The 22,559-nt window shown below is 38.7% G+C and overlaps 1 protein-coding gene and 1 pseudogene across 1 annotated transcript; both read right to left on the bottom strand.

Annotated features, from left to right (window-relative positions):
• Window positions 1-3,707: 3,707 nt before the first annotated feature.
• Window positions 3,708-4,655, bottom strand: LOC123601721 (olfactory receptor 5B2-like). Its single transcript, XM_045485318.1, has one exon. It carries the CDS (start codon window positions 4,650-4,652, stop codon window positions 3,708-3,710), a length of 945 nt encoding a protein of 314 aa, XP_045341274.1. The 5' UTR covers window positions 4,653-4,655.
• Window positions 4,656-8,536: 3,881 nt separating this feature from the next.
• On the bottom strand, window positions 8,537-9,482 carry LOC123601720 (annotated as a pseudogene).
• Window positions 9,483-22,559: the final 13,077 nt, after the last annotated feature.

The raw sequence follows: 22,559 nt of genomic DNA, 5'->3' as shown, positions 1-22,559 counted from the left end.
AAGATTTTTTTCAGGATAGTGTTTTTGTTTTGTTAGGATAAATAACCAGTAGTGGGATTCTGGGATCATATGGTAGTTCTATTTTTAATTTTGTTGAAGAACTTCCATACTGTTTTCCATAGTAGCTGCACCTATTTACGTTCCCGTAAACAATACACAAGGTTCACTTTTTTCCATACCCTCACCTACATGTGTTGTTTCTTGTCTTTTTGATAAATAAAGCCAATTTAACAGCTAAAGATGTTATTTAATTGTGGTTTTGGTTTGCTTTTCCCTGAAGATTGTGATGTAGAGCATCATTTCATGTGCCTGTTGGCCTTCTGTATGTCTTCTTTGGAAAAATGTCTGTTAAGATCTTCTGCCCATTTTTTGATTGAATTGTTTATTTTTTGTCATTGAATTGTATAAGTTCTTTATGTACTTTGAATATTAAGCTTTTGTCAGATATATAATTTGTAAATATCTTCTCTCATTCAGTACATTGGCTTTTTGCTTTGTTGATGGTTTCTTTCACTTTTCAGAGCTTTTTAGTTTGGTATATTTCTGTTTGTTTATTTTTACTTTTGTTCCCCTTCCCTTTGGAGTCAGATCCAAAGGAACATCACTAAGACTGATGTCAAGGAGCTTACTGCTTATGTTTTCTTTCTTTTTTTTTTTAAAGGATAAAAGCATATTTATTCATAACATTATTTTAAAATATTTTGGAGTTCTTGATATGGGGCCTGATTAATATTTATGATTTAAAAGTTGTATTTTATAGTGAGGAGCAAACCTGGAGTGAGCAGAATGTTCTCCAAGTCAAATTCTTGGATAACTAGAGAATTCTAATATATTGATGTACATGCAAGTATATTTATTGAAAACTAATCATACCGTAGCTCTTGTCTTTGAGGCTCTAGTACATTTCTTTTTATAAAATTTTATTTCTTATTTTTACAAATTTACATCCAAATTAGTGAGCATATAGTGAAACAATTATTTCAGGAGTAGATTACTTAGTGCCCCTTACCCATTTAGCCCATCCCCCCTCCACACCCCCTCTAGTAGCCCTCAGTTTGTTCTCCATATTTATGAGTCTCTTCTGTTTTGTCCCCCTCCTTGTTTTTATATTCTTTTTGTTTCCCTTCCTTTATGTTCATCTGTTTTGTCTCTTAAAGTCCTCATATGAGTGAAGTCATATGATTTTTGTCTTTCTCTGCCTGACTAATTTCACTTAGTATAATACCCTCCAGTTCCATCCACGTAGTTGCAAATGGCAGGATTTCATTCTTTTTGATTGCTTAGTAATACTCCATTGTGTATATATATATATATATATATATATATATATATATATATATACCACATCTTCTTTATCCATTCATCCACTGATGGACAGTTGGGCTCTTTCCATACTTTGGCTATTGTTGATAGTGCTGCTATAAACATGGGGGTGCATGTGCCCCTTCGAAACAGCACACCTGTATCCCGTGGGTAAATACCTAGTAGTGCAAATTCTGGGTCATAGGGTAGTTCTATTTTTAGTTTTTTGAGGCACCTCCATACTGTTTTACAGAGTGGCTGCACCAGCTTGCATTCCCATCCTGTCTTTTTTGCTTTGAAAATATAGTTTTCAGCAAATAGTGCTGGAACAACTTGACAACCACGTGCAAAACTGAATCTAGAAACCTAGTTTACTTACACCCCACACAAAAATTAAGTCAAAATGGATCACAGGCCAAAATGCAAAATGTGAAACTAAAATTCCTAGAAGAAAACATAGGGGGAAAAACCTAGATGTCCTTGGGTATGGTGAGTACTCTGTAGATACAACAATAAAGTCATAATTCATAAAAGAAATAATTAGTGCTCGCTTTGGAAGCACATATAAGAAAAGAAATAATTAATATACTGGACTTCACCAATGTTAAAAACTTTTGCTCTATGATGAACAATGTCAAGAGAATGGGAGAACAATTTACAAACTGGGAGAAAATACTTGCAAAGGACACATCTGGTAAAGGACTATTATGCCAAATATAAAAGGGACTCTTAAAACTTAATAAGAAAACAAACAACTGGATTTTTAAATGGGCCAAAGCTTTAAGAGACTCTTCAACAAAGAAGATATACAGATGTCCACATCATATGCCATCAGAGAAATGCAAATTAAAACACCAATAGATTTCTCTATACACTTATTAAAAATGGCCAAAATCCAGAACACCAAAAACATCAGTGGCGGCGGAGCAAAAGGAACTTTCATTCATTGCTGGTCAAAATGAAAAGTGGGACAGCCACTTTGGGAGGACAGTGTGGACATTTGTTAAAAACCTAAACATACTCTCACCATATGATGCAGCAATCATCGTTATTGGTATTTACCCAAACGAGTTGAAAACTTATGTTCACACAACAACTTGCACATGAATGTTTACAGCACCTTCATTCATGATTGCCCAAACTGGCAGCAACCAAGATGTCTTTCATTAGGTTAATGGATAAATGAAAGGAAAGACATGGAGGAATTTTAAATGCATACTACCGCATCAAAGAAGCCAATCTGAGAAGGCTGGTTTCCAACTATATGATTCCAACTATATTAAACTCTGGTAAAGGCAGAACCATGGAGACACCTGAAAGATCAGTAGTTGCCAGTGGTTTGGGGGTGGGGGTGGGGAGGATGACTAGGCAGAGAACAGGTGATTTTTAGAGCAGTGAAAACACCCTGTATGATGCTACAATGACAGATTCAATTCATTACACATTTGCCCGAAGCCATAGCGTATATACCACCAAGACAGAACCCTAAGGTAAGTTATAGAATTTAGGTGATTCTTTTGTCTTTTTCAAAATTATAATGTGAACGTGTTGATTCTGCAAAATGACTCAGTCAAGACAGAGATTCATTTAGATTTGATATGTATGTACCTCCCAATGAAATGTGCCAAAACAATACATACTTTCATTTAAAAGTACATGATTCTGCTTCTACTCAGAATCTTAAAACAGTTGTTCAATAAAAGAAATAATTACAATTAAATATGACTTTACATTTAATACCTCAATTAACTACTTAAATTATTTTTATTCAAAACTTGTCACACTCCATTTACCTCTGACAAAATTTCTACTCCAATGTGTATGTGCCTACATGGGGCATATACATGTGCTTTGTTCCTGGGCTTGTTTTGACCCCTACTTAACATGTATGTTTGCGTTGGGTAGAAAAAAATATAAGTGCAACAAGCGAATAATTCAAATATCATTAGTCAAGTTTGACAAGTGGGTCCCCAAATTTTTAATGCTTCTTGTTAACATCCCCATTCAGGAATTACATTTCTGAACATGTTTTTTTAAAGTTTATTTATTTATTTTGAGAAAGAGAGACTGCCTGAGAGAGAGAGAGAGAGAGAGCCAGCAGGGGAAGGGCAGAGAGAGAGAGAGAGACGAGTGAGAAATGCAAACAGACTCTGTGCTGACAGCAGAGGGCCTGAGACAGGGCTCAAACTCACGAACCGTGAGATAATCACCTGAGCCAAAGTCAAACACTTAACCAACTGAGCCATCTGGTGCCCCTGAATATGTTTTCTTTTTGCCAAACAATAGACTTTTGAAGAGAGAAGGATGTCACTTCAGAAGTTTAAATGCAGCATGGGTCTTAAAAAGTAGCTCATTGCATGGGGAAAGTCTGAGTGGAATTAAACAAGGTTATGCACACTGTAATGTTAAATTCCCAATCCTGTAGAAAAATTTGCCTTCTCCACCACCTTCTTGAATGCACACTTGACCTCTTTGTTTCTCAGGCTATAGACCACAGGATTCAGCATGGGGATGACCATAGAATAGAACACGGAAGCCATTTTGTCTGTGTCCATGGAATGGCTGGAACTGGGCTGTAAATACATAAAGATGACTGTCCCATAGAAGATGGAGACTGTAGTGAGGTGGGAAGCGCAGGTGGACAAAGCCTTTTGGTGCCCCTGAGCTGACTGCATCTTCAAGATGGATATAAATATGAATAGGTAGGAAATCAATATAACCAGAAGAGCAAAAAGGGCATTAAAGCTTGACATAAAAACAAGAACCAGTTCACTACCGTGTTTATCAAAGCAAGAGAGAGCCATGACAGCTGGAACATCACAGAAAAAGTGATGGATCAGATTGGACTTACATAAAGACAGACTGAATATGTCCCCAACATGGAAAGAGGCATTCAGAAAACCACAGATGTAGGAGCCTATAGCTAGAGAAGCACACACACCTGTGGTCAAGGTGGTGGTATAATGGAGGGGTTTGCACACTGCTGTGTAGCGGTCATAGGCCATTGAGGCCAAGAGGTAATTTTCCACAGTGGCAAATGCTACAAAAAAGAACATCTGAGCAGCACATGCATTGTAGGAGATGACCTTGTCTCCCATAAGTAATCCAGCCATGACCTTGGGAGTGACAGCTGTAGAGTAACAAAGATCCACCAGAGACAGGTTACTGAGGAAAAAGTACATGGGAGTGTGGAGACGGGAGTCCAAGAGAATCAGCACCATCATCCCCAGGTTCCCAACCACATTGATAAGGTAGATGAGGGTGAACATGATAAAAAGGGGGATCAGCAGTTCTGGCTCACTGGTTAGTCCCACCAGGATGAATTGTGTCTCTTCTGTCCTGTTATCCATCAATGTGATCAGGGAATCATGAGATGTCCTGTTAAAGAGAAATAAAGGAGAAAACGAAAAGAAATTCTAATGACATTGAAACGTATAAATACCACGTGCATTATTTCATTAATAATTTGTACTTCAGAATGATCCTGGTCTAATGTTAAGGGCTTTATATATAAATATGTGTGTTAGTGTGTGTGTGTGTGTGTGTGTGTGTGTGTGTGTACAATGGATAGTATTATTTTAATTTTACCATTGAAGGAATTAGGGATTTGAGGAATTATGCGATATTTTACAATGATATCACTAGTATGAAAAAGATTCAAGTTTGAAACTCAGTTTTGACCTAACCAGAATCTGTGCACTTTTAACTCCTTCACTCGGAATATTTAAAGGTGCCAATAACAATAAGGATGAGATTAGGGAGAAAAGGTTACACTGCAGTTAGATCTTACTAAATCACTCAATTCCCTTTGTAGCTTAAAGAAGAGTCACTTCACACTTTCTTTCACCTCCAATGAGAGACCATCTGATAGGGAACAAAATGAAATTACCATATACTCAAGTATAGCATCAACTATCTTATTTTTTTTAAAGGAAGCCACAGGGTATTTTATAAGTATCATTAAATCCCCTGCTAATGGAATTTTGAGTTTATACTCCAGCTTCAACTTACTATTTTAGAAAAAAATGTTTCAAAACATCAATTTCTCTACTCAAACAACTCATAGCATGTTTAGCTTTCATACTCCTTTTGCGTGAATTACACTTTTCACTAATAATGTATATGGAATATAGTGGCTTACCTTGCTCCTTGAAGAGAAGAGACAGTCAGTCCTCAATAGTGAGTGTGAAATTCATGAGAAAATCATCCAAGAAATAACCCACACAAACTGTAGAGAAGCTATATATTCGGTAGTGGCCAAAAGTTTCCAAGTTCTCCAAGGCAGCAAAAAACGAATGGAAACACACCAACAAGTACCCAGGAACCTGGGCTCAGATTCTGAATCTACCATTAATTCATGCTGTGCCCTTGGAGAAGTCACTTACCTTCTCCTTATTTGTAAAATAAACAGTAAAAATACTTCTCCCACATATTTTACAGAATTGTGTCTGTAAATAGCAAATAAGGGAAGGTCTATAAAATAACTCAGTAAGGGGTTACCATTTTAAAGCCACTCAATACAACTTTTGTCTTGAGGTGCATTCCTTGGTCATGGTTGCAGGCTGACAGCAACTCTTCAGGGAAGGAGAAAGCCTGAGGGCAATGATGCCCACTGACATTCAGATGAATGTAGGATGATCATGGAGCCCAGTGTGCAATCTGATCTCTCTAGAATGATGCCATGTGGACTGTTGTTGCTATTTCAGAGGCTGATATAAGGGCACCAAAAATGAGTTATTAAGATATGGGGCTCAGGGGAAGCTCTTTCAAGAGCATCTATGGCTCTTCATCCCACCTTTCTACGGAAGAAGCAATTAAACTACCTACGAGGACCTCGCTACATGTATTGAGTGGGCATGCACAGTTGTCATTACTTGGTATTTCTTTTTTTCCCTGAATGTATGATTTAGCTATTTTCAGCCTACAATGGGTCATATGGGAACATTCCACACCATCTTTGAAGACTTTCTGTAACTCTAAAAAAATTATACATTCAAATAATTAGATTTCAACAAGAGAAACATCCCTATAAAGAAAAAAAGTGAGTCTTGTAATAGGCTACACTGTCCCACAAGTAGTAGCATGACATTTCTGTACATTGAAGAAAAATTTTACAAATATGGAGAGGTTGCAGCCTGTAATTAGACAGAGACCAAAAAATAGAGCCATGAGTGCATATTCCCAGAGGTAGCTTCGGTATAGAATGGGGCTCCCTGCGGGGCAAATTAAATGCATAAATGTTGCTCATTACTTTGGGACTTTGAAAGTACATTATGTTTATTACTGACAGTTATTTTCTGGTTTATCTTCTATATGGATATTTTGAACCATTTCAGTTAGGTGTATGTTCCAGAGTGCATGAAGTAATTTTCCAAATTAAATCATATAGCAAATTTTATATAATCTCCTCTTAATGTATTTCTATAATTTACTAAATAGCATTTATCTTGTGCTTCCTTGACACCTTGCAAGCCATACTTCTGAGTGAAAATTATAAAATGGTTTGAGGTCACACAGCTGTTGAGATTTCCAGGCAATCATGCCAAAAGTGACGGCTGCAAGCACTGAGTGAGAACGTAGATGAAAATATTTCAGCAAAGTGGAAAATAAGCTATAATATAGGAAATGCTCTAGGAGCATATCTAGACAGTTGCTACAGAGAATTCCCAAAGACTCAAGGACCTAACATATGGTCCAATTGGACTCAATTTATTCATTTCTTAGATAATTATTTATTGAGAATCTACAATGAATCACATACTCATTTTAGTGTTGGTGATCATGTGGTAAGTACAATGGATAAAGTCACTGTTCTTATGGAGTTAGATTCTAGTTAGGAGAGATGTTCACAAAGCAAAAGGCCGATAAATATACAACAGGCGAGTGTTTGTAAGGATGACAAAGAATAATGCAGGGTGAGAAGTTGGTGTATGCGGGAAGGAGAAAGTGACGAATTTTTAAAGGTAGGCAGAGAAGGCCTCTAAGATTAAGGAGACCCTGAATGGACTAAGAGAAGATTTATTTCAGAAGGAACAGCAAGTACAAAGACCCTGAGGTGGAAGTGTATTTGAGTTGTCCAGAAAAACCAAGGAAATCACTGTGGATGAAGTGAGGGTGAAGTCTGGGAGAGGGACAAGAGATGACCTAACAACACTGCAGTATGAAAAATAGGAAACATTAGCCATTTCAAAGCATTTTTAGACAGAAAAGTGTGCATTCTTGATAGTCTCTGTTCATTTTTTAAGCATTATGAGAGTTTGAGGTTACATGTGAATAACGGAAAATGTGTTTATTTCCCTCCATTTTTTGTGTGTATAGTCTAGATCTTTTGTCCTTTTAAAAAGTGTAATGTGAATATGTTGACTCTACAGAATGACTCAGTCAAGACAGAAATATAACTCTTTTTATTCTTTTAAAATTGTTAACATTTTTATTTGTTTTCGAGAGGCAGAGAGAGACAGAGCATGGGCAGAGGAGGGGCAGAGAGAGAGAGGGAGACACAGAATCCGAAGCAGGCTCCTGGCTCTGAGCTGTCAGCACAGAACCTGATGCAGGGCTCAAACCCATCAACTGTGAGATCCTGACCCGAGCTGAAGTTGGACATTTAACTGACTGAGCCACCCAGGCGCCCCAATATAACTCCATTTAAATGCAATATCTATGTGTCTTTCAATAAAATGTGCCAACAAAGAAAATACTTCTATTTAGAATTACGTAGTTTTTCTTCAGTTAAGATTTTACAACAGGAATTCAGCAAAAGAAACAAATATTATTAGACACAAATTTATATTCTAATCCCCAAATTATTTAAAATCATTTTATTCAAAACCACTGACACTTCGTTTACCTCTGCCAAATTTACTACTGCCATGTGTATATGTCCTCAGAGTCATAGAGGATGTGTGTATGTGTCTCTGCTCATAGACTCGTTTTTCCCACTAATTTACATGTATGTTTACACAGGCATGTGGTAGAGAAAATGCATGTGGAACAAGCGAATAAAACAAATGCCATTAGTAAGTGTTTTGAGAAGCAGGACCCCTGGCTTTTCATGGTTTTCTTTGAGCCATACTAGCTCAAGTATTATATTTTAGACATGCTTTATTTTTACAAGACAGAAGGCTTTTCAAGTGTTAGGGATATAACTTGAGGAATTAAGTGCAGGGTAAGTCTTAAAAATATGAATGGGATAAACCGAGAGAAATGAAACTAGATTATTGTGCATAATGTAATATTAAAATCCCAGTACGAGAGATGATTTTGCCTTTTCCAAAACTTTCTTGAAAGCATTCTTGACCTCTTTGTTTCTCAGGCTATAGACCACAGGGTTCAGCATGGAGATGACCATGGTGTAGAACACGGATGCCATTTTGTCTGTGTCCATGGAATGGCTGGAACTGGGCTATAAATACATAAAGATGGCTGTCCCATAAAAGATGGAGACTGTAGTGAGGTGGGAAGCGCAGGTGGACAAAGCCTTTTGGTGCCCCTGAGCTGACTGCATCTTCAAGCTGGTTATAAATATGAATAGGTAGGATAGGATTATAACGAGAAGAGCAAAAAAGACATTAAAGCTTGACACATACACAAGAACCACCTTACTAATGTGTTTATCAGAGCAAGAGAGAGCCATGACCGCTGGAATATCACAGGAAAAAGTGATGGACCACATTGGACTTACAGAAAGAAAGACTGAACGTATTCCCAACCTGAATGGATGCATTCAGGAGACTACAGATGTAGCAACCCATGGCCAGAAGAGCACACACGCTCATCGTCACGGTGGTGGTGGGATGGAGGGGCTTCACACTGCTGCGTAGAGGTTACGGGCTGCTGAGGATAAGAGATAACGTTCCACAGTTGCAAAGGCTGCGGAAGAGAACGTTTGAGCAGCACACGCATTATAGGAGATGACCTGGTCTCCTATAAGGAATCCAGCCGTGACCCTGGGAGTGACAGCTGTAGAGTAACCAAAGTCCACCAGAGACAGGTTACTGAGGATAAAGTACATGAGAGAGTGGAAATGGGAGTCCAGTAGGATCAGTATGATCATCCCCAGGTTCCCCCAAACACTGATGAAGTAAATGAGGGGTGAACACAATAAAAAGTGGAATCTGAAGTTCTAGAGTATTGGTCAGATCCATCAGGATGAAATCTGTCACTTCTGTATTAGTGTCCATGGGAATTACTAAATTCTTTGTAGTAATGAGAAAGAAAGGAATGTTTGGTAAGCAGAAAATAGATAGCACTGAAATTTATTTATTTATTTATTCATAAGTATGTTTATTTATTTGAGAGAGACAGAAACAGCACAAGCTGGGAAAGAGGCAGAGAGACAAGGAAAGAGAATCCCAAGCAGGCTCTAAGCTGCCAGCACAAAGCCCTACACAGGGCTCACACTCAGAAAACTGTGAGATCATGACCTGAGCTGAAACCAAGTCAGATGCTTAACCAACTGAGCCACCCAGGCCCCCCTGCACTGAAATTTAAATATATAAATACCTCATTTATTTCACCATTTAATTATGGCAATAATTTATTCTTCATGATTTTCTGATATAAAGCATAGATTTGAACAAAAAACTTAGGACTTAGATAAATGATCTATATGGTTACATACTGTTGAAGCCAAAAGATCCTTACAAGTCCCATAGCCAACCTCTTGTGCCAATGCACAAAGAGAGGCTCAGAAAGAGGTTATGATTTATCCAAGGTCACATATTTGCTGTACCTACATTTCCTAAGTCAGATTTCCTGAGTTTATTGACAGCTAAAGTTTATACAGTGCTCACATCAAGTACACGCTTATGTCTAATGTTGAAATATGCTTAATCCTCTCCACAAACCCACAAATGACTAAGTGTTTGTGCAAGTCTACATCAGTATCAACCAATAGAGTCAAGCCTTGGACCCAGGCAAAGTGATTTCCTACACCCAGGCTCTTAACTGAAGTTTAATTGAATTTATTTTAGCTGAGTTCACATTTATTCATTGTGTCCATTAGGCCAAACTCAGTACTTGTAGGTGTTCAGTAGAATAGCTATGTATATACAAACTAGATGTACTGGGATAACAGCACAACTACAGTAGAGGCATGTACAACCAGGAATTCCAGTTCAATTCAATTCTGAAGAAGGTATGGCATTGGGTGTTAGAGCTTGGGCTCTGAGAAGAGGTTCATAAGCATCCAGAAAGCAGCCCTACCATTTTCAACCAAGGAGACATTGGTCCTAACATAACTTCCTTGAGCCTCATTTTCTTTATAAAATGAAGATGGTGGGGCACCTGCGTGGTTCAGTTGGTTAAGCGTCCAGCTCTTGATCTCAGCTCAGGTCTTGATCTCAGGATGGTGAGTTCAAGCCATGCTGGGCATGGAGCCCCCTTAAAAAAATAAATAAATAAAGATGGTAATGGGATGATTCAAAAGGGATTTTTTACAAAATCTAAATGAGGTAATTCATTTTTAAAAAGCACAATGTGGGCATTCATCACAATCCTGATGAGTTACTACGTTATTATTAGGATGGAACGATGGTCTCCATCTTGGTTAAGGACAGGTAGGGGTGGGATGCAGGGCTTCAAGATGTGGAGGCAGTATGAAGTCTGGCAGCCTCCAGCCTCTTGTACAGTCACAGAGATGGAGAGTTGAAGAGTCTTGGACCAGGAATTTCATTCTAGTCTGCAGATCTGTTATGTGGTCAGCTCCATGGTTTTGCTTTTTAATTTTTAATTTGACCTTGGAGCTTTTGGTAGCATGTCTATTCTCTGGTAACTACTTTCTCTATCTCCTCTCTACCTTCTATTTCCTCCTGGCCATTTTGCAACTTCACGTTACATTCCTGTCCCTAAAGGCACTTGTGTGTTTATAAATTTCTAACATACATGATAATATAACCTACAACTTTTAAAGCAAATAGAATGTGCTGCATTCTATGACCACTAATAAGGGAATGACATATTCAGATATAGATATGTTTCACTTTAATCTTCATGATAACATTAAACGTCAGTCGGCACTAGTATCCCTATTTTACAAATAAGAAAAGAGGATTTGAGAAGTTACTTCCTAAAATTACGTGTCTAAGAGGAAGCAGCTCTGAGATTCAAATGTATCTATGATCTATTTTACAACCTACGCACTGAATGACTGCTCTGTCGACTTTTCTAGACGTCAGGAAAAGGGTGAGCTTCGGGGGTAAAGAATATTAAAGTGGAGTACAGATCTAAATAATCTCATGAAGATCCTTCTGGCATCTAAAGAAATGTCCAATCAAACTTTGCTTGTGAGCCTCCCCTACAATGACAGGAAAAGATAGAAAATGGGAGGAAATTACCTCCTGTTCAATCAGAGCATCATCCACCATCCGTCTTTGCCCATCCTCTTTAGGAACATAACAACGTTTCATAAGTGCCACTGAGCTTCCTGCTAACGGAAGTGGTTTTTAATTGGACATAAAGTCCCAAGCATTTCAGAAAAGATGTTCATGGCATTCTATTTTGAGCTCAAATAACTCATAATATCAGCTTCATTAGTACTTTTACATGTATTACACTTCTCACTAAAAATGTGTGTGAAATACAAAAGGTTACTTACCTGGTCCTTGAAAACAGGCGATGGAAATCCTGAATGTTTAGTCATTGATCTGAAACTCTGCGGGGGAAGAATGTAGCAATCCCATCAACAAAGCTCCCTCCCAGAAGCGAATCAAAAGGTGCCCTTAGAGTTGTCCCTTACCTGATGTCAAACTTAGTTTATTTGTGAAATAGAGTGTTATTAACACATGGGCATGATTCGCAGGACTGTGGCTGTGAATAGCAAATAAAAAGGCTATAAAACAACTCAGTAAAGTGTTATCACTTGGACTGCATTCAGTATAATCTTCATGCTAGGGGGTTTCCTGACGATGGTTGCAGACTCACAGAAATTCCACAATTTGGGGGAAGATCAGCATGTGTACTAACAACCATTCACATTCACACGAGTAAATAAATTACCCAGATGCCTTGGTATATAGTCTGCTCCTTTCAAAATGATGTCAGGCAGAAGAACCATGTTGGGATTCTAAAAGATAATAATGAATAAGAACCAGAAACCTGGAGATCTCAGGGGAACAGGCCCTTGTGAGGGCAGCTCTAGGACTTTCTCCTACTACTTAAGGGAGAGGCAATTAAACCATCTGTGAATACCTAGCTTAATGTGTTGAGTGAACACACAGATGCATTTACATTTTTTTTTTTTTTTGCCATTTCTTCCTTATTTTCAGTTTAGGCATAATTCACTTACAGCAAATTTCATGCATTTTAGTGTATAGTCCTGAAAGTTGGTTAAATGCATATGATCGTGAGCCACCAACACAATCAAAACAAAGACTAGTACCATCTGTCCTCCAAAGTCCCTGTGTTCCTTTGTGGTGAAGCCCTCCTGCCGCCCTCAGATCCTGAAACTGATTTTGTTCTTGAGACTTTTCCTCTGGAAGAAATGTCATATAAATGAGGTCATACACTATCTAATTTGTTGAGTCTGGCTTGTTTCACTCAGCATAAAGTGTATATGAAATTCATCCATTTCTTGCACGTATCAGTGGTTTGTTCCTTTTTATTGTCGAGTAGTATTCTATTATGTGGACCTAACCACACCGTTTATTTCTAGATTGTATTGATTACAGTTACATCAGCTATAAACATTTGCATACAGAACTGTTGTATAAACATAGGTTTGAGTAAATACCTTGAAGTGAGATTGTTAGCAGATATGGTAGGTTTATGTTTAACCTTATCAGACATTGCCAAACGATTTTTTTAAGTTTATTTTTATTTTTGACAGAGAGAGAAAGTGCGGGGGGGGGGGGGGCGGGGAGGGAGAGCACACAAGTGGGGGAGGGGCAGAGAGCGAAAGAGAGAGACACAGAATCTGAAGCAGGATCCAGGCTCTGAGCAGTCAGCACAAAGTCTAGCATGGGGCTCAAGCCCATGAACCATGAGATCATGCCTGAGCAGAACTCAGACGCTTAATCTGCTGAGCCACCCAGGCGCCCAGCCAAACAATTTTTTTGAGTAATGCGCCATTTTGTATTTCCATTGGTAGTCCATGATAATCTCAATTTCCTCATGTCATTGCCAAACCTTAGTACTGTCTACCCCGAGGTAGAGTATTCCTGACAGAACAAAGAGCCTGAATGAAAATTCTAAGGCTGTGAGAAATTATGTTGGTTATAGAGCAAAAGAAGTCCATTAGCCCCACAACAGCATGTGACAGAACTATTGCAGAAGGGCAAGTCACAGCTGCCAAGAGCTGTGACACTGTTTGGGGAAAATAAGGGACAAGTCAAACATTAAAAAGGGATATTCAGGAAATGATACAGGGGCTTTGAAAAGCTCTGACATATTTCTGGGTATGCTCATGTAGTATGCAGGTAAAAACAGAGCTGATGCCAGTTACTTATTCCTGGCTGATCTTATGGTTCCCCTCCAAGAAGAAAGCAAAAACCAGGGAAGATTTGTCAACTGCCCAAACTTTGAATAAATTCCCCAAACCATTCCCAGAACCTTCCTTCAAAATGGGTCTAAGAAAAACTTCCGGCACATCATTCGCTGACCACTGATACAGTGGCTACCCTTAAGAGCACAGGCTTATTAATAAGAACAAGAGTTGAAAAGATTGGGTTGAAACTTCAAAGGCTACACACAGAAGGGAAACAGACTCTAAAATCAGTGTAGTTCGATCAATGAAACAAGAATGAGTATCAAACAACAACTCTGGGGATGGTCAGAATTCCAAGTTTCTATACTATGTGATCTGAAGGGCCCATTTTTTCAGCCAAAAAAAAAAAAAATTGTAAGGCATGAAAATAAGGAGAAAAATGTGGTCCAAACAAAGGGGAGAACCGTCAATAGAAACTCTCTGAGGGAGGTCAGATATATTCAAAGAACTGAAGAAAACAAGGAGAGGAAAATATGATGCCAGTGATTCATCTAATAAAGAATAGCAATACACAAGATGAAAGTTATAAAAAAGGAAGAAGCTGTAATTTTGGAGTCCAAATTTTAACCGCATCAAAATTCAATTGTTTTTCCATATCAAGCAATGCCATGAATACAATTTTTAAAAAGACAAATCACAAATTGGAAGAAAGTGTTTGCAAATACAATAGGTGATTTAAAAGTTCATTTTGAGACTATAGACATCTTGCAACTCAATTATGAGAAAACAAACATTTCGATTAAAAAGCGGGGAAAGGTTTGAAGAGATGTGCTAACAAAGAAAGCATGTGAGTGCTAAGAAGCACATGAAAAGATACAAAATATCAATAAGCATAAATACTAAAACCAGAAGGAGACACCAGTTCACACACATTTGTATGGCTGCCATTGAGTAAACAGATAATAACAGATGCTTGTACAGCTGTGGTAAAGGAGAGTCCTCTTACATCACTGGTAGTATTTGAAGTTGGGGTTACTGGAGAGGCTGGAGAATTGGGACAAACTCTTGGTAGAATAAAGAGGTCGAATAAAATCCTCTGCGGTCTCATTATACAAAAAAAGCAAATAACTACTGGCGGAAGGAAGTCTGTTTCAGGCACAAAGACAATATCACTCACAAGATATAGCTGTCTTTAGAAGGTCAAGGAGTGAGGTGCTAGGGGACTGCTCTGGAAACTTCTGAAGACATTAAGGACAGAAGACTTTTTATTTTAGTTTTTGTATATTTTTAGTTTTTACTTATTTTGAGGGAGAGAGAGAGAGAGAGCACAAGCAGGAGAAAGGCAGAAAGAGGGAGAGAGAGGATCCCAAGCAGGCTCCACACTGTCAGCACAGAGTCTGATGTGGGGCTCAAACTCACTACCCACGAGATCATGACCTAAGCCAAAATCAAGAGTCAGATGCTTAACTGACTGAGCCACCCAGGCACCCCCATACAGACTTTTTAGAGTTCCAATAAAAATTCCTGGGAGGAAGCAGCTGAAATTCTAGTGATTATAATGACTCTAGAAGCTCAGTGTATCTAAGGGATAAATTTATCGTCTCCATCCACTGCAAGTGTGGGTCCTTTCAATCCAATAGCTTATGAACTAAGAAGAAAAGTTAGTTCATCCCGTATACACATCCAATATATAATATTGAACTAGGGTAAAGATAATAAGGAAAAAGCCACCAACTCATTCACAAAAGTGAACAAAGGAAGACAAAGTTAATTCCAGAATTTTGCTGAGTTGACAAAGGCCCTTCCACCATGAGGATGATAGATAATTCTTCATTATATCTTGATTCTTATTTTTGTGACGAACTCTATTTGCCATTCTTTTTCTTAGAACCTCGTTCAGTTTTTTGAAATTGTTTTCTTACCCATTATTCTTTATTTACAACTTGTGAAGTGATTTTGAAGGGTCTGTTCTCCTTGAGGAACATCATTTGGCAGACTTACTTCCACCCATGCAATTTTTTAATTTCCACAGGTGGTTTAAGACTTTTTCAATGAAGGTATAACCTTCTTAGAGATGCAGCTCCTTAAAAAACCTGGATGTTTCTTATCAATTTGCTCCCATATTCTAGTCACCACACCCCAAATGATTTTCTAGATATAACTCTCTAGATTATTTTATTTATTTTCCTCCTTACTCCTGTATCTTTCTCTCTTAACTTAATAATGCCTGTGATTTTAAGGGACACGTGGATGCTGATGTTTATAGCAGTGCTATCAACAATAGCCAAATTATGGAAAGAGCCCAAATGTCCATTGATTGATGAATGGATAAAGAAGTTGTGGTGTTTATAATACTATGGAATATTTTCAGCCACAAAAAAGAATGAAATTTTGCCATTGGCAATGACATGGATGGAGCTAGAGAGTATTATGCTAAGCAATATAAGTCAGTCAGAGAAAGACAAATACCATATGATTTCTCTCATATGTGGTACTTAAGAAACAAAACATGAACATAACGGGGAAAAAGAGAGAGGCAAACCATAAAACAGACTCTTAACTAAAGAGAACAAGCTGAGGATTGCTGGAAGGGGGGGCAGGGAATGGGTCAAATGGGTGATGGGTATTAAGGGAACTTGTTGTGATGAGCACTGGGTGTTATATAGAAGTGATGAATCTCTAAATTCTACTCCTGAATCTAATATTACACTATATGTTAACCAACTGGAATGTAAATAAAAACCCAAAAGTACTAAAAATACTATAAAGAAAGGAAGAAAGAAGGAAAGACTATGAGTGACATATTGTTGGTGACTAATAGATTGTGGTTTAAAATTACAATGATTTTTACTTGCTTATGTGGTATCCAAGATTGGATCCTGACCAAAGGGGAGAAAGAAAGGACGTTATGAGAAAAAGTAGTAAAGTTTGAATAAACTCTGGACTTCACTTACAGTAAAGTACCAATGTTGGATGCTTTGCCTTGAAAAATGCAACATGATAATGTAAGATAATAAAACTTTAGGTGCAAAGTTTTGAGGGAAACTAGGTGAGTGGATATCCAGGAGTTCTTGGTGCTACCTGTGAAACTTTTGTGTAAATCCAAAACAATTCCAACGTTAAAAGTTTATGAGAAATAATTTAAACAGTGGGCTCTCTAGATGGCATACAAAGGGCTCAACAGAACTTCTCTTCAGTGAAACAACATCATCACTGGTGGAAATTTGTTTTTAACCGCAACAATTTGAAATCCTTTGAACTTGTCTTAAGGACATACAGCAAATGGAGAAACATGTGCTTGAGGAGATCTGCTCAGTCTCCTAAGAACAGCATTGTGGCATTTAGGCCATGACCCACCTTCCATCACCTTCCCCAGCTCTGTGCGGTAGAAGTTTTGTTACAGGAAAATGTGTCCAAGAAGGCAGGGGTATTTTCTAACTCCAGGTTCCATTGTGGACTACAGTATCATTCTCTGCAGGGCGGGACACAGGCATCTCTCATTCTCTCCACGTCCATATTGCAGAAGCATTATTCCCAATGAGCAAGGCTGGGAGCGGGGGGCAGAGGCTGTCATCTCCCATCCAGTTAATAGGGTAAAAGCTTTGCCCAACATACAGAAGGCAGGACTCAATGGTCTCTGCCTCAATTTGTTTGTTGGGTAGTGATTTCACATTGGGAAGGACAGGCCAAGAAACCTAGGGCTATGGTCTTCCCCCTAGCACTTGCTTAAAGAAGAAGAGTATCATTCTGGGAGAGCTGGATCATGTCTCCTCCTCCAGTCCTAGTACAATGGCACAGAGTTTCTATCCAGAGAGTAGGCAGTCCATGAAGACAAGAATTCTGAAGTTTTACCTGAGGTGAATGACTTTATTTAGAGCAGGTGAGAAGTTCATGCTTAAGAGTATTATGGAAAACCATGGAGCATTTGGTGATAAGCAATTAAAAGAGGGTTGGAAAATTTCATGATACTGGTAGCAAAACATAAAATGGCAGAGCATCCAGTAGATTTCAAGAGAGAACAGAAGCAAGAGATAGTCAAGAAAAGTCCTCCTAAAATCATACTCAAGCCTAAGGGTCCCGAGGGCTGAATACATACCTTACATTGCATCCACTTAAGAGTCACAAAAGCAGGATGCAGAAAAAATGCAAAAGCTTTACCAAACCACACAGTGATCTATAAGCAAAGAGCCTTGAACCCTTAGCACACTTGAGCACAACCTTCGACTAAACACTGGATGAAGAATAAACTACTCTAATCCAGGTATAACTCTAAAGGAGTAGTGTCTGAAAAAAGTCATGCTTATCCCTGTTGATCTGGAAGACGTTGTGCATTCCCAAGGTCACACTCCCTGGAGAGTCATAGGAAGGAAAACTTCTAGTCCCTGGATGTCGCTGAACTGTGAAAGCCATATCCAACACACAGAAACATCCAATGGTAAAATGTGAAAATTGGTGTCTACCTGATTCGGGAGATTTAAGAACAATTTTAATGTGGAAATGGTGCATGAGTCTTAAGAGTAATCCATTGGCAGGCAGGCTAAAAGATAAATAGGGGAAAAGGTAGGGTCAAGGACATCAGAACCCGCATACTTCAGGGGAAATAGATACACTTTGCTGAATTAGTTCTGCAAGTCATTAGCCACATAAATAAATGACTGGAGAGTGAGATTAGCAGGACAGAGGGTAGGAAATCAATATCCACATTCCCTGACAGAAAAACAAATTTAAGACTATAAGTAACGAAACACCCTTATGGGAAGTGCAAAGTCCAGTTCGATGTCTTGTGTGTTGAAATCTCAACCCTGAGTACTTCAAAGTGTGTTCTTATTTGGAAATAGGATTGTTGCAGATTTACTTATTTAAGATGAGGTTCCACTGGGGTAGGGTGGGCCCCAAATCTTATAGGATTAATCTAATCTAATAGGACTCCCTTTAAAAAGGGAAAATTTAGACAGATGCAGGCACAAGGGAATAACACCATGTGAAGAGGAAGACAGAGGTCAGAATGGTCAGCAGACCAAGGAATGCGAACGAGCACCAGCACATCACCCTGATGCTCGGAGACAGATATGAGACAATTTCTCCCTTACCGAATTCACAAGCAACCAACAGAACCAACCCCATCGACACATGGACCTCAGATTTCTAGCATCCAGAAATGTGAGATGATACATTTCTGTTAATGCCACCTTCTTTGTGGTACTTTTTAAGAGCAGTCTTAGGAAATTAATATAGGCAACAATATGGATGAATCTCAGATACATCTTATGTGAAGGAATCCAGACACAAAGGCTACACACACTAGGACTCAACTTACAGGACATTATTGCAAAGGCAAAATTACATGGACAAGCCGTTACGTGGTTTCCAGGGACAGCAGGTGGGAAAAGGGATGAAATATAGGAACATGTGACACAAAACCATATGTGCACCCTGATCAGATCCAGTTAGGTCCCCACAGGCTGTTTAACTGCTTCTCCCTGAGAAGGTGGGTGAGAGCTACAGACGTCCTCCTGGGGGACATGCATGGAGAACTCCGTGTCTATCTCACTCCCTCCTGATTCCATGAGATAGCCCCTGAAATCCCAGTAGGACTCAACATGGCATCATTTCAGAGGGACCAGGCCATGTGCCACGCCCCTCTGGCCATCATTTATTCAGCTGACTGCTATTGTTGCTGGTACATGCATATCTTCCTCCCTGACCTTGGACCTGAGAATTTGTTTCCAGCTTGCGATCATGGCCAGGGAAAACATCTCCTCATGGAAATGATATTGATTGAGTTCCAGGTGAGAACCCCTCAGCAAGGTGTTTTCTAGAGCTTCCCTCCTTTGCTCATCATGACACAATTCTGTGAATTATGTAGGAGAGGTGATTTTATCCTTTATTTTCCAAATAGGGAGAAAACAAGCAGCTGCTCCAAAAGCGTAGTCAGAACTAAGGGTGGGTTTAGGACTTGGATCATGTTTGTGACTCCATGTTGGGATCTTTCCTCCAATTTTACCTGTCTTAGAAGTCTTGGAATTTTCACTAGTACCTGCTAGAGAACATCTCCAACAGTATATATGCATTATTTCATAGCAAAAAGTCTGATTTCAGACTCACTATTCAGGATTGCCTGTCTCTTATTTTCCGCCAGCGAGGTAAGCTTCTATGTTGCATGTATTTTTTTTTTTTTTTTTTAGTAAGAAGTATAATTCATGCAAAATCCATGGGGCGCTTTACCTACTGTGAGTTATTTGAGCACTGAAATAGATGATTTGAACATTACTTCTAAAGCAGTGAGCTGAGGCTGGGATTTTAGTATCAAAATTTCCATCAATGGGGAGTTTAGTGATATCTATGGAATAACATCAACTGCTTTCTTTAAAAAGATCAGCCAAATTATATACCTTCTCATATCCTCAGGTGTCTTAATGGTAAAGTGAGAATAATCAAAATTCTACTTACCTCAGAATGAATTTAAATGAAATGGTATATTTTTATACATGTATATTAACACATGCATAAATATATGTACACATGCATACATAGAAATATATATGCATGTAGTTCTTACTCTTTGCAGGACGTTCCATATTCTGAGATGTTATGACTGTCGATGGTTGACAGACCTAATGACTTCAGGGGCCAGGCTTGGAGAATGAGGATGTGAAAGAATCAGGAGAACAATGGTAGATAATGATTTGTGAGGATAGTTGTCTTTCTAAAGGGCCTCAGATTATAATTAAGATTTAAGACACTGTTCCTACACAAGAACATATCACATAAAAATTTTTAAACGTGGGGCTCTCCACCAAAACAGACCTGAAGACTCAAGCTAGCCAACAAACCAGGACTTTTCAACTCTTGATCTTGGTGATTCAACTATGAGATGATAGTAATGGGAGGAAGAATGAGTTTAAGAAAGGATGCTCTTTTGACTCATGCTAAAATAAGGATTTTAATTTCTGTGATGTTGGCTGTCATCTGTCTTCTTTCATTTGTGAGTTTTGTCTATTTGGGTCCTTTCTCTTTTCTTTTTGATAAGCTGGCTAGGGGTTTATTTATCAATTTTGTTTATTCTTTCAGAGAGCCAGATCTTAGTTTCATTCATCTGTTCTGTGATTTTTTTTTGTTTCTATATTATTTATTTCTGCTCTAATCTTTTTTTTTTTTTTTTTAATTTTTTTTTTCAACGTTTATTTATTTTTGGGACAGAGAGAGACAGAGCATGAATGGGGGAGGGGCAGAGAGAGAGGGAGACACAGAATTGGAAACAGGCTCCAGGCTCTGAGCCATCAGCCCAGAGCCTGACGCGGGGCTCGAACTCACGGACCGCGAGATCGTGACCTGGCTGAAGTCGGACGCTTAACCGACTGCGCCACCCAGGCGCCCCTGCTCTAATCTTTATTATTTCCCTTCTTCTGCTGGCTTTGGGCTTTGTTTGCTGCTCCTTTCTGCCACCTTTAGGTTTAAGGTTAGGCTGTGTATTTGAGACCTTTCATACTTCTTCAGATAGGCCTGAATTGCAATATTCTTCCCTCGTAGGACTGTCTTTGCTACATCGCAAAGGTTTTGGACTGTTGTACTTTCATTTTCATTTGCTCCCATGTATTTTTTTAGTTTCTTCTTTAATTTACTCATTAACCCATTCATTATTTAATAGGATGTTCTTTAACCTCCATGTATTTGAGGGCTTTCCAATTTTTTTCTTGTGATTGATTTTAAGTTTCATAGCATTGTGATCTGAAAATATGTATGGCGTGATCTCGATCTTTTTGAACTTATTGGGGCATATTTGTGACCCAGTATGTGATCTGTTCTGGAGAATGTCCCATGTACCCTCAAGAAGAATGTGTATCTGCTGCTTTAGGATAAAATGTTCTGAATATATCTGGTAAGTCCATCCAGTCCAGTGTGTCATTCAAAGCCATTGTTTCCCTGTTGATTTTCTGCTTGGATGATCTGTCCATTGATGTAAGGGGGATGTTAAAGTCCCCCACTATTATTATATTATTATCAATGAGTTTCTTTTTTTTATTTTTAGAAGAAGTTTATTTTTTAATGTTTATTTATTTTTGAGAAACAGAGAGAGAGAGAAAGAGACAGAGTGCGAGGTGGGAAGGGGCAGAGAAAGAGAGAGACAGAATCCAAAGCAGACTCCAGGCTTTGAGCTGTCAGCAAAGAGCCCAACACAGGGCTCGAACTCACAGACTGTGAGATCATGACCTGAGCTGGTGTTGGGTGCTTAACCGACTGAGCCACCCAGGCGCCCCATCAATGAGTTTCTTTATGTTTGTTATTAATTGATTTATATACTTGGGTGGTTCCAAGATGAGGGGATAAATATTTACAATAGTTAGGTCTTCTTGATGGATAGATCCCTTAATTATGGTACAATGCCCGTCTTCATCTTTTATTACAGTCTGTTTTAAAGTCTGGTTTGTCTGACATAAGTATGGCTACTCCACCTTTCTTTTGGCATCCATTAGTATGATAGTTTTCCATTCCCTCACTTTCAATCTGCAGGTGTCTTTAGGTCTAAAAGGAGTCTCTTGCAGACAGCATATAGATGGGTCTTGTTTTGTTTTTGTTTTTGTTTTATCCATTCTGATACCCTATGTCTTTTGATTAGAACACTTAGTCCATTTACATTCAGAGTTATTATTGAAAGATATGGATTTAGTGCACATCCTGAAGATGTGCTCAGGTGAGGGATATCAGAAGGCTTTGTCCACCTTCACTTCCCACCTCACTACAGTCTCCATCTTCTATGGGACAGTCCTCTTCATGTACGCCCAGCCCAGCTCCAGCCATTCCACGGACTCAGATAAAATCGCATCCGTGTTCTACG

The sequence above is a fragment of the Leopardus geoffroyi genome, chromosome D1, assembly GCF_018350155.1.
Source record: "Leopardus geoffroyi isolate Oge1 chromosome D1, O.geoffroyi_Oge1_pat1.0, whole genome shotgun sequence".
NCBI lineage: Eukaryota > Metazoa > Chordata > Mammalia > Carnivora > Felidae > Leopardus > Leopardus geoffroyi.
This window is presented reverse-complemented; position numbering and strand designations above follow the sequence as displayed.

Coding starts and splice junctions, on each gene's coding strand:
- LOC123601721 (XM_045485318.1), bottom strand. CDS start 4,652: ATGGATAACAGGACAGAAGAGACACAATTCATCCTGGTGGGACTAACC.